The following is a 12669-nucleotide window of genomic DNA, read 5'->3' as shown; positions in this document are numbered from 1 at the left end:
AAATATGCGAACGAAGGAGTCAAATGATGATGTTAGGGGAGAAAAAATGACATTGAGAGCAGGAAGTGAGTCATGCAGAGAGAGAGAGAGTCTGCTTTTTTTCCTACGTGCTACTAATGAAAACCATCTAATATTATTCATGAGTTTTCCTACTGTGCCTGCAGTCCAGCCATGGAGCTGCCATCCAGAAGACTATCACTTCACACAACATCTGACAGAGACACAGAGGGAGACGAAGAGCAGAAAAAAGGCAGCTGGAAGAAAGAGTTAGGAAAGGGATAAAGGGAAGGAGCGGTTGACAGAGGAAAAGAGGAAGCATAATAATAACAGAGCATGGCTGGAGATGAGATGGATGTGCTTCCTAGGGGGAATCATAATCTCTGTATGAAAATGAGTCACTTCTATTAAACAATGGAATAGGGTTATTTTGCTGACTAACTAGCTGATGAAGACTAAGGAATGTCGTATCCTTGTCATTTATTATCAGTTTCTATGCTTTTTGTTTTTTTGACCTTCTGGGTCTGTTCTTGTTGTGCACATCTATATTTAGACCATGTTAAATCAGTTGATGTCACACATTGTACTGCGTCAAGGAGCATATGTTCTTGAACTTGTATTGCTTGTTGCCTGGAGGCTAGAGCAGCGCCATCTTTGTATTTAAATCATGAAATACTGTGTAGAAAATGTAAAGTATGCGTGTGGGTGGGTGTATGAACCGAATGATCCCGAATACAACACTTGCTGAAACTGATAAACTTCAAAGTTTTTGATGGCGTGGTGGTAGAAATTTCAGAAGGTTCACGTCTTTTACGCGATCTTTGTTCTATGATTGGATTTTCGTTGCCCAGTTCTCTGATGTGAAACGAGTAAAGGGCGAAAGTATTCGTCTTCATGAGTGTCATACAACTCCTTAAAGAGAGGAAATATTCAGTTACCTTTAGCCAAGATAAAGCGTCTTCAGTCCTGCTGGAATACCTGGATCATGTGACCGTATCTGTTCTTGGTGCTCATGTCTGAGTCAGTGCTAAGTGTTTATCAGCCTTTAGGCGATCACCATAACAGCAGTTTCTGTGCTGCAGCTGTACATTTATACTGCTACTGATAAGCTGTCTGGATTTCTATCTGTTGTCCCATCTCTGCATGCGGTTCTCTTTTCTCAGTGACCTTTTGTCTCGTTTTGTTTGACAGATTTTTATGTTGATATTGGTCATTTGAAATGGTATTCCTTTTCATCTTACAGTACAGTATCAAACTACCAACCTTTGTGCCCAAATGTACTCTCTAAATTTTAGGATTGTGTATTGATGTATTCAGAGAGGCCCATATGGATCTTTTTGTAATTCTGCCTTTCTACATCACGACACATTAAAATCAATCAAAACGTGATCGCAATACAGACAGCTTTAATTGAAGAGGTCTAATCAAATATTTAATTAGATGTTTCGGGATTACAGCCATTTTTATAAATAGTCCCCCAATTTCTGAGGTACAAAAGTAATTGAACAAACTAGCAGCATTTTAATTATAAGAAATATTTTTAATAGTCATGGACATCACCAATTGCTGTGTTTTCCTCCCTTAAGATTTCTGCGAGGCCTTTACTGCAGACGCCTGCAGCTGCTGCTTGTTTACGATTCTCTGCCTTCAGCTTTGTCTTAAGTATCTGAAAAGCATGTTTTATTGGGCTGAGATCAGATGACTGACCTGGCTGTTGAAGAATAGCCCATTTTTTTGCTGTAAGAAATTCTGGTGTCATTTTGCTTTTTGGAGTATGCTTTCGAACAGTTTCAGTCTGTAGTCAAATTACTTTTGAGATGCTAAAAATTGGTGGTTATGCATAAAAATGTCTGTAATTCCTAAACCGTTAATTCAGTGCTTTTGTTGCTTCAAACACATCTTAATCATTTGACTTTGTGTGTTGGTGTAAAAATGTAAAGTAGCAAAAATCACATCATTGTTTTAGATTTAAGCATGTCAGTGGCCAGTGTTTTATCTGTTGTCACTATAAATTTTGTTCTGACTTAAGATTCAAACATAGTACGATGAAGTGTTAAAAGACTTAAAGGGGCCTTTTGGTTTTCTGTGTTTTCCTTTGTTTGTTTGTGGTAGCCAATCAGAAGAAGTCTGGCTTTAAAGAAGGGTGAAGGGGGCAGAAAAAAAAAATTAAAAAATGAGAGGATGAACTGAGGGGCTGCCCCAAGGCCAAGTATAAGATGTATAAGACTTATTTTGAGCTGTGAGTAATGCAAACCTGCTCTGATCCAAGTCTAAGAATAAAAATATAGAGCTGAAAATCACAACAGGTCCTCCTTAAAACAGTTTTCTCTTCTTTTTTTAATCAAGATGTTATTGTTTCCCAGCACAAAGCAGGTGAAATGAAATTTTAAAAGACAAAAAAAATCATCTAATATAATAATTCAGAAACCAATCCTTCCCAGAGATTGTTTAGCATATTCAATGGTTTTCTAGCCTGCAAAAATATGAACAAATCACATAATAAATAATTTGGTTACATGATTATAATGGAATTCAATTTGAAACAGATATTGAACACATGATGTCATTGTTTACCTTCTAATGGAAAATTGCCTAATATATGCTGTACATGAACATGCAGTGTAGCTTCTACAATGTGCAGCGTCCGAGGGGTCACAGTGAAAGGAAACAAGTAACGAAGTTTAAAAAAATGGGATTGTCACCAGGATTGCTCTCTGGCCTGTGGAAGATGGATGGATTTCCTGTGCCTTGCAGCTTTTAGTTATGATCTGTCTGTGTTTAGGTTTTCCCTTATCCTATCTGTTGTTACTCTGTGTCTCAGACTCCAGGCATGTGTTTCATGAACTGTGGGTGGCTTCCGTGTTTCTGGTTGGTCTCAACATGACAAGAATAACTCTGCTTTCACGAAACTCTGTCCCAGGGTGAAACTATAAATTTAGGGTTGAGTTCCAAGCTGGAAAGGCAAATAGGACACAGCAGCATAACAAAAAACGGGTGGGGGGGGGAAGACAGATGGGAAGGACAGCTGTAAAATGCAGAATCTAGAGAGCAGGGAGGGAAGAACAGGAAAGAAAAGAGTGTTTTGGAAACTTGTACAAGACTGAAGGCGCCTTGAGCCAAATACAACAATCGAGTCTGGTCACACGCTGATAGATGAAACGCTCACAGGAAACACTTAACTTCTGTCACTAATGTTGACGCTCTACAGCCTTTGGTCAGACCTGCGCCGCATTTGTTTATATTACATTTCAGATTTTGCCTTTAAGCTCTTTCTAATGTCATCTACTGCATTCATAGGTCCAGCATGTCCAATCTAATCAAATGTGCCGTTTTCAGTAAGATAAGCCCCGGCTTAATGTATTTAAATCCATCATAACATTTTTTTTCCATTATCTCATATTTCGTGTGTGAGCTCATAATACCATCCGCTGTCAGATTTAATTAGTAGGATTTTTATTATTTTCTCTATTTTCTTTCCTTATTATATGATAAATCCATAAAGACTTGCAACTTATTATTGTATATTAGCTCACGCTAAACCAGCCTTGGGGTGTTCGGCTGTCAGTGCTTATGCTCCATTGTTGGTAATGTGAAGAAATTCTTTAGCGAATGAAATGAATGCTAGGTTCTAAGCACTCTGCTTTGTCATTTGTTTCATGATTTCATGAAGCATGTGTCTGTCATACAGTGGTCTACCATGGAGTTAGAGGTTTTTTTTGTGGGGTTTTTTTTTTTTTTTTACTGTCTCTGTCTTTTTTTAAAATTTTCTTTTCTTTTGTAGAAAATAAGCGATGAGCTCCTTGGCTGTAAAATTAATCCTGCGTAGAAGTCTGAAAACTACAGTGTGAATAAACCTGCGCCTTTAAATATAAGATGTGAAACAAAGACTTTCTTTCAGTGGGATTAAAAATCTGTAGCACCGTGTAGAAACCTTCTCTGGTGCTGATGGCTGTTTTCTGAGACTCACTTCAATCTGTTTCCCTCCCATGTGACAGGTCAGGCAGGTATTTTACTTTTTGATCCATTTTCCCCGACATGAAATATTTAGCACTTATTAACAGGTATCTGTGTCTGTGCATTGCAGCCATACAGTTTATCAATACATCTTGCTAACCAAGCTTGCTGACCTTGGAAACTGGTCAAGTGGAGGACAAAAGAGGCAGGTCTAAAAAGCTACGTACAGCAGATGAACACTATCTGAAGGTCATGTCCTTAAGAAATACTAAAGAAATCCATTAAAAACCTGACAGAGGACCTGAGAGATGCATCTGGCCCTTCAGTTTGCTGTTTACTGAAGCGTCATCAAAAATGTCTCAGTGGAACGGTGACTGTCAAGAAATCACCTTTTGTTAAGGAAGGGAAATGGTTAGAAAAGGGGGCAGTATGCACACAAGAACTCATGAAGTGATACATTTAGAAATGTTTGGTTCAAATCATCCATATCTACAGAGGAGGTCAGGAGAGAGCTACAACTGTGAGTGTCTGCAAAACTGAGGGTCTGTGATGGTTTGGGCTGAATTTCAGCCACTGATGCTGGAATTTTGAATGCAGAATAGTTCTGTCAGGTTTTGATCCACCATGCAAAACCATCTGGGAAGGATCTGATTGGCAACAGCTTAAATTTTCCATCCATCCTTATTTATAAAGCACCTTAAAACACAAAGTGGTGTGCACTGGAATTAAATAATAAAATTACACAAGATATTTATAAAAAAGATTTTTCAGTATGACAATGATCCCAAACACACTGTGCTAATTCAATAAAACCATACTTGGATAGAAAAAACATAAGGGGACACTGTAAGTCATGGATTGGCCTCTCCAGAGCCCAGACCGCAATATTGCTCAAGCATTGCAATCATCTTGACAGAGAACAGAACAAAAGGCAACAACATTCAAAGAAGAGCTTTGAATGTCCTCCAAGAAACCTGGAGAACTTTTCCTGAAAACTACGTAACCCTTTAAAGCCGGTCGGAGCGGGCACGCTCCGTTTTGCGCAACTATTTTTAAATCCCAGTAGCACTGCAACCACATAAGCTAGCGCAATAATTTTTTTTGCATATGCCGGAGGAGTTGTACTTACATCTTATGCCATCAGCTTGTCCTAGATCACAGTTTCCTTCCACATATAGCTTTGCAAAAACTGCATAAAAAGCACTTGCAGCAACAAAAACATAATATTCCAGAAACACGCTTTGCCAATCCGATCAGCTGTTCGTAACACTTCCTACATTGAAATAGACGTCAGTGCGAACGATCGCATGTACGACATGACCTGCCCGAAACCGGAAGTGACGTTATTTTGCGGAAATGTAGTTTTTTTTACCATCAGGGCCTTATGAGCCTATACTTGTGTTTTAAAAAGTTATGTTTGACTTTATGACTTTCTGTGTCGTTTCTGGGATGCTTAGGACTCACATTGCACTGCTGGAAATAGTTTATTTTGATGCATATGCTGTTTTTTTGCAAATTTGCATTATAATATTTATTTTCGTTTTTCCTGCAGTATATAAAAATTGGTGTATTTCAAAAATAAAACTATGAAGACACTTAAATTAAATTTCCTGTGGTGGGAAACTATTTTGTGCAACTTTTTTGTATTTACAGTTTAGAGGGATAAGCCTCTTAAATTTCTCTAACTAGAAATATATGTTAAAAAACAAAAACGATTTTCAATTTTTTTGTAGTTTATTGCATTTTTTGCAATTTATGTAATTACTATGCACTTAATGCAGACATATTATTAAAATGTGGGCTATAATACTTGTATTGATGTATATCAACTTGAAATGCTCCCAAAAATGGCACTACAACATGAAAAAATATAATATAAGCTCTGGCGGACTTGGTTCTATGCTAGATCTTAAAGGGTTAAAAAATAAATCACTGCACCTATTTCTCATTTTCCTAGTAAAACATAAAGAAATGAGGGATGGCTCAAGACATTTGCAAGTATAATAAATAATTGATTTGAATAGCCTACATTGACTTATGTGTATGCACTCATACACACACACACTGAAAAGATTCCTGTGAGTCACAACTTGTGTGTTTTAGTGATGCCCCCACTACTGGCTGTAATTGGCCTCATGAAGCAGGCTGACACTGCGGTGCTCCGGCTTGTTATCAGGCTGACAGACAAAGTGGAAAGGACAGCAGTATCACTCAGAGAAACACAGCAGACCTCGGAGGCATACGCATACTCACAAAAATACACACAAACACCACCACAAGTGGACGCACAGCTGTCACATGTCGCCATTCCGACACAGGCAAGTTATGTGATGTGGTGAGACTAACCGATGGTGACGGTGAGGAGAGTGCACCTAAAGTATTGCCCTTAAACGACAATCGAATTGGAGCTGGGTAGACAGATAAAATGAGATAATGGACGCACACAGTCAGTTTAATGCGATGAATAGAAAAGGATAAGACGACATCCTTTCACGGTGAAAGGTCAGTACAATGACAGAAGTATGCTTGAGCTGATTTAGGGATTTGTTTGGTGATGCTGAATTTTAACCGTCTCAAAAAGTGTTTAACATATATGGAACAGCTGAATGTTTTTGTTCAAACACTACAACTATCTGTCAGTACAGGAAGACTGGCATCGCAAGTTTTGAAATCTAAAATCCTGGTCCCATTCCAGGCCACCAAGACCTTTTAAGTCATCTCTAGCATTTTCTTCTCTCAGCTGGAGCGTTTTTGTTTGTTTGTTTTTAAAGACAGTGATTCAGCCTTTGAATATTTTATGTCTTTAATGCCACACTTTCTTCTTTTTAGTTAAGAATGTGCGCAGAATTAACACAACTTTTCAAAAATTCCTTCTGTCCAGACGTGAGAGCTTGTTGAGGTGTTCCCAGTGCAAGACGGCTCACTACTGCAATACCGCGTGCCAGGTACAGTGTGTGTGTTTGTGTGTTTTAATCTTTTGGGGACAAAAATCAAGTTCTCATAATGTAAATCATTACATTTTAAAGTGTACACTTTGTTTATGGCTTGTAGCTGGGGTAATAATGGCTATGATGGATGTGTCTGTATACATCAGTGTATTTATATCCTCCTTCTGCAGAAACAAGCATGGTCAGGCCATAAGAGAGAGTGTAAATGTCTGCAGAGCCTCCTACCCAGACTTCCCACTGACTCAGTCCGTCTAGCTGCAAGACTCATCTTTGCCTTGGTATGTTGCTGGACTTTCCTACTGTTCAACTCAGTTAAACTAAATGTGCTCAAAGAAAGCTGCTTAATACCTTTCCTTTTATGCACCATAACAGGCGGGCATTCCTGCTCTCAGAAAAACCAGACTTTAAAGAAATCCATGTCATGTTTCTCAGTGTATGAAAGTTTCAAGGACTTTATCTGGGAGCAACAATAAATACAGCACATAATGCGCATCGATAGGAGAACGATATTTCAGTAACACCAGAGTGAACTGCTCTTTTTCTATGCAGTTAAGTCCGTCTAAGAGCAGCAGTGAGGAGCTCTACACTCTAGAGGAGCATGAATCGCGTAAGTTTGTCTTGCAAGTGTCTGTGTGCGTTTTACCTCACTGTAATAAAGGTTATTAGAAAATGTTTGCTCTTTCACCTGTGTGTTTATTTATATATATATAGAGAGCGAGCGCATGTGTATATATAATCCAGTCGTAGCCAAATGCAAACTTTTTATTTTCAGCTGGGCTCATTCCTGTTTTAGATGCTATAAGGTTTTCTTTAAAAAACCAAAATCACTGATTTGAACCTTTACAGAACAGGCAAAATGATGTTGACATGTCTTGTTACACTTATTGTAAGTGTATCATAAGAGCTCTAAATTTGCAAATTAGATTATTTTAAATACTGAAAAGCAGAGAAGTCCAGAGCTCCCTCTCTCCACCGACCTTTTTCAGCTTATCAGGTGTTTCTAGGTGAGCTAAGACATGTAGTCTTGGGTCTACCCCAGGTAAGACATGCCCAGGACATTTCACTTGCCACCTGGTGGCATCCTTGCTAGATCCCTGAACCACCTCAACTGACTCTTTTCAGTGTGGAAGAGTAGAAGCTCTACTCTTAGTCCCTCCTAAAAGGCTGAACTCCTTACTCTCTCTCTAAGGGAGAGGGGCCCGGCCGCCTTTTTGAGGAAACTCGTTTCCGCTGCTTCTATCCGTGACATCATTCTTTCAGTCACCACCCAGAGCTTGCATCCGTAATTGAGTGTAGGGACATTGCTTGACCAGTAAATTGCCACTCATGCTCAGCTCTCTCTTCACCACAACGAACCACTACTGTACTAATCCGACATTCTCAAATTCCTCCAGCAGGAGCACCTTGCAACATGCCACCCAGTGACTCCAAGAAGGCTGCGTACTCTGAACTTTTGTTCGGCAACTACAGATAGTCGAGACAAAACGGTGCAGGGCAACAACCCTCTCGGCTACCGGAGAAATCTCCAACATTCAGGCAGTGACCTGCTTAGTGCACTTATGTTTTCTGGAATTTGACAGTGATTATAATTAAATGGCTTTTAATGGCTTTTTAACAATAAGTTAGTCCACTGAATACCTGCACAGTGTTTTGCTGGAGGTTTCTTCTTGTTAAAAGGGAGTTTTTCTTTCCCACTGTTGCCAAAGTGCTTGCTCTTAGTGGGTCGCATGATTGTTGAGGTTTCTCTGTTGTGTTACTACAATATAAATGTCCTTGAGGGAACTGTGGTTGTGATTTGTTGCTGTATAAATAAAATTGAATTGAATCGGATGCAAAGCAATTCTCATTATGCACCCAAAAGACCTTCAGTATCAACATAATAGAAAAAGTAATAATTCATCTCAGAGAATGGATTTTTATAAAAAGACAATGTGGTTCCTGGAGCCAGTAGGTTTTTCTCACTGAGCCTAGCCCCAAGCAACTGGGCCGCTTCCTGTGGCAAAGACAAGTTTTAACTGTGGCTGAGGGAAGAACTGGGGGACAGATGAGCTACTAGAAGATGGATCACTAAAAAGTTGTGCATCTAGAAACAAAACACCAGACTTTTCTCTCTCATCAACTAAGCCAGTAAAACAACAGGCAGTATTTCATCTGAATGCGGTGCAGGTCTCGTTGCTGATGGCAGATTTGGGTAACTGGCAGGTGATTTAGTGTTGGAACTGTATCCAGAAATACTGACTAAACAGACGGCATCGAAGTGATCCTGTGGTTCCCTCTGTACCACTAGAAAGCTCTTTTTCTTTCCATTATTCTGAGATTTTCAACACACACCTGACAAACTGAATGAGATGCCCATGGCTTGTCTTGATTACCCAGTTTCATACCAAAATAAGCAGAGGATGCCTTTTCCCACAAACTCTGTTATGTTTTGTTGCTGTTTGGATATAGTGAAGGATCCACATGTTTAGCATCTGGATCATGTTTACAGTTGCCACTCGTCAAAAAACATGATGCGATAGAGCAAAATGGATTTTTTTAAAACAAATGTTAGATTTTATACAGCGAATATGATGCAGGACAGTGTGACGGGTTTAACGATATTCTGCATTTATCTGGCAAAAGTCTCATTGAGATTGAAAGTCCCTTTACAAATGTGATTTAGCAGATGGCGTCAAACATTCTACCTACTTTACACATTAACAAATACGACTGTTAGATACTAGAAATAAGTGAAAACCTGCATCATATGTTATAAAATATCAATTTAGGTCCATTTACAGGCAAATTTTAGGAGTCCTCACATCATCACCTTTAAAGAACATTACATTTTTACACCAGAATACCTGGATTTTATGAAGTGTTTCAACTACATTTGTATGATTTTTAAAAAAAAATGTTTTTACAGATCTAACTTCTATGCCTGAGAAGAAGAAACAAGGTCTTTCTCAGCTGGCGTCCATGTTAGAGCTGTACCTGCAACAGGAAGTACCTGACCTGTTACAGGAAATGGGATCAGCACTGCCACCTTCCTGCCAAGAACCCCTCAGCCTCATTGCCAAGGTCAGCTAAATGCACATTTGCTTTTCTGCATAGTAAGAACACCTCATCATGCACATGAATACGCAATCAAATCCCGTGTACCTCCATAAAAAGACACATCACCTCCTCCTTGACTTATCCCACCGCACGTCTGAGATCTTCCGAGCATTCGTAATCAGATCCCCTGTGTTTATGTATTCCCAGAACAACTTCAGGTCTCACTCTCTTAAAACGTACCAGCTGTCTTCGGTGGAACTGAAACCACAAACTCCTGTGTGCTTATCTGCAATTTGCTCTTCCTCTGTTTTCTGTTAGCTTGTGTGACTCCTCGTCATTTCATTGTGTTTGAATTCCATCTTGTGCGCGTGTTCATTGTGTTTTTCCCACCACAGTGATTGCATGCGTGTTTCTCGAATGATTATGAGCCTTTTGATAACACAAAGGTGCAAATAAGCACTTCTTACAAAAAACTGTCATGATCGAAACAAAATACACCAACTTTGTTCATCCAACTTTTCTACATATAAAGCGTCATTTACATTCGACTCAAAGGAAGTCAGATTTAATCAGTGGTTGTTTTCTTTCAACAGATAGCTGTGGATGTATTTCAAATACTGTACTCGTAAGGCGAGAAAGGGCAAAAGTGTTTTGGGGTTTTTTTGTTGCTCTTTTACGTTTCACTGAAGATCGTATAAACAAATCAGACTGCTGTTAGTAGACTGTTCTGTGGACACGTGTGGCTAAGATGGAGGTTTTGGTGTAAATCAGAAGCTTCATGTTTGGAGAAGGGAAAGCTTCACATACCAGTATAAGAGTCTTCCCCATTTATGAAAAGCGGTGGGAAAAACACTGCTTGTTCCTGTTTTGTTGTGAGTGGGCGAAAAAGTCTCGGCATCATTGAAAGAGCAATACATTTAGAATCATGCACGAAGAACAAGATGTCAGCACCTCCAGAAACAGAAACTCAAGCTGGGTGGTACAACGCACACAAGAGTGGTGAGAGATGTATGGAAAAATCTCACTTATGACGTTAATTCAAGAGAAATTAGCTGTTTACTTGAGAAAACCCACAAAAACCCAGAGTTGCACATGTTCTAAACTTCAGAATGATTTAATTTCCTCTAAGCTGATATAAAAGAGTGATCAGCTGTGACTGGTGATATTTAGTTGCAGAAATTGCTGCTGTGAATGTTGTTTAAGGTGATCTCATCACCGGTATATGTGACACGTATTATTACTGGTAATCCTTCTTAGTGGAAAGTTTTCCTTTGGTTAGGGTCGCTCACAGGTCACTCACCAGGTTCACCCACCGGGGGGTGTTTACAATTAGAGCATTTGTGCCACAGTGCAGTGACTCAGCGTCTGACTAGAGACACCAGCAACCTACAGACAGACAACAGGCTTTTTTCTCCTTTGTAAGCCCAGCCACAAAGGCCTGTATTCAAAAGATTGGCTAATGGAGAGGAATGTAAAGTACAGGAGTGCCTTGTTTTTGTAGAAGCACTTTGTGTTAAAATGGCTGTCAGATCAGACGTCGCCTTTATGTCCATCAATTTGTTTTGCTCTCTTTTCCTTGGTTGAGCCTCTGAATGCGACATGTTTGTCTAGAAAACACAAGATTTCGACAGCCAGTGCTCACTGACCTTTAAAAGCTTAAATTATAAAGTAAAATAAAGAAGTCTGAAGTGTCTAATTCAATTCAATTTTATTTATATAGCACCAATTCACAACATCAGTCGCCTCAAGGCCAAGTACCATCTTCAAAACAATCACTTGAAGCCTGCAAATCTGGATATTTGGCATGCAGACCTGTGCCTCGTATAACAGCTGAGTTTTGTTGGATATGACTTATTCGTAAAGAGTTTATAATGTCAATGAAATTCACTATGTAGTCATTAAATTTTAAGAGTAAAGCCACTCATGCTCACACCTTTTACCTTGGTAATATACACGTGATCAGATCTTACGAGGCTGTGAAATGACGGTTGAGTAATCGCTAACGCCGCTTATTTACACTCTCTGCATCTCTTATGTACTAAATCATACACTGCCATCATATACTGATGTGGTCATATGTGATCCATTGGACTAAATCTTTGGGTCTGGTACAGTTGGGTTATCAATCATTCATAATCATGAATCAAGCATTATGCATCTGTGACTGCGCTGTTCCTGACATATTATTCAGTTGGATTTTAGAACACTGCGCCAAGCTTAAAATGAAACCATGATAGAAACACATAAGTGTGGCGTCCTTCCTAATGCCACATGAGCTGTCTATGAAACCAGACGAGGTGGCACAGAAAGCAGTGGTTTAGTGTGTCTGAGAAATATCAGGGAGAAATGGCTGTCCTGCAGCGTGCATTATCTGTAATGTGCTGCATACTGATGGTAAACCTTTTTAACTACCTTTGATTGATTGATTGATTGATTGATAGATTGACTGATTAATTTAAAATATCACCTTCAGTAAGATGGGCTAATAAATAAATGTGCCACTATCCAAAATGGTGACTTATCGTCTGCCAATAGGGGGCACTGTGATTGCATGGCCAACAGTCTGTATTTGTAGTGCAAAGGAGTCCTTCATTTCACTTTTGCTCTCTTATGTTTCATATTTGCTTTACCTCCCCTGCCTCTGTTGTTTCTACCTACTGTATGTTTACAACAATGTAAGGACAGTCAGACCTACTCTGTGTACTTCTGTCTGTCCTTATATTTTTGTCTCTCT

General features: G+C 39.3%; 1 protein-coding gene across 1 annotated transcript in view; it reads left to right on the top strand.

Annotated features, from left to right (window-relative positions):
- Positions 1-12669, top strand: part of smyd3 (SET and MYND domain containing 3) — a 102205-nt gene that overhangs the window by 19719 nt on the left and 69817 nt on the right. Inside the window, exons 2-5 of the mRNA XM_085267567.1 lie at positions 6833-6896; positions 7070-7177; positions 7449-7506; positions 9805-9959. Coding sequence (XP_085123693.1) covers positions 6833-6896; positions 7070-7177; positions 7449-7506; positions 9805-9959 — 385 coding nt within the window. The remainder of the gene's footprint in view (positions 1-6832; positions 6897-7069; positions 7178-7448; positions 7507-9804; positions 9960-12669) is intronic.

This window comes from Mchenga conophoros, linkage group LG1 (assembly GCF_057382185.1).
Source record: "Mchenga conophoros isolate Kocher_MC1m ecotype Shallow Benthic linkage group LG1, M_conophoros_male_GT1.1, whole genome shotgun sequence".
Taxonomy (NCBI): Eukaryota; Metazoa; Chordata; class Actinopteri; order Cichliformes; family Cichlidae; genus Mchenga; species Mchenga conophoros.
This window is presented reverse-complemented; position numbering and strand designations above follow the sequence as displayed.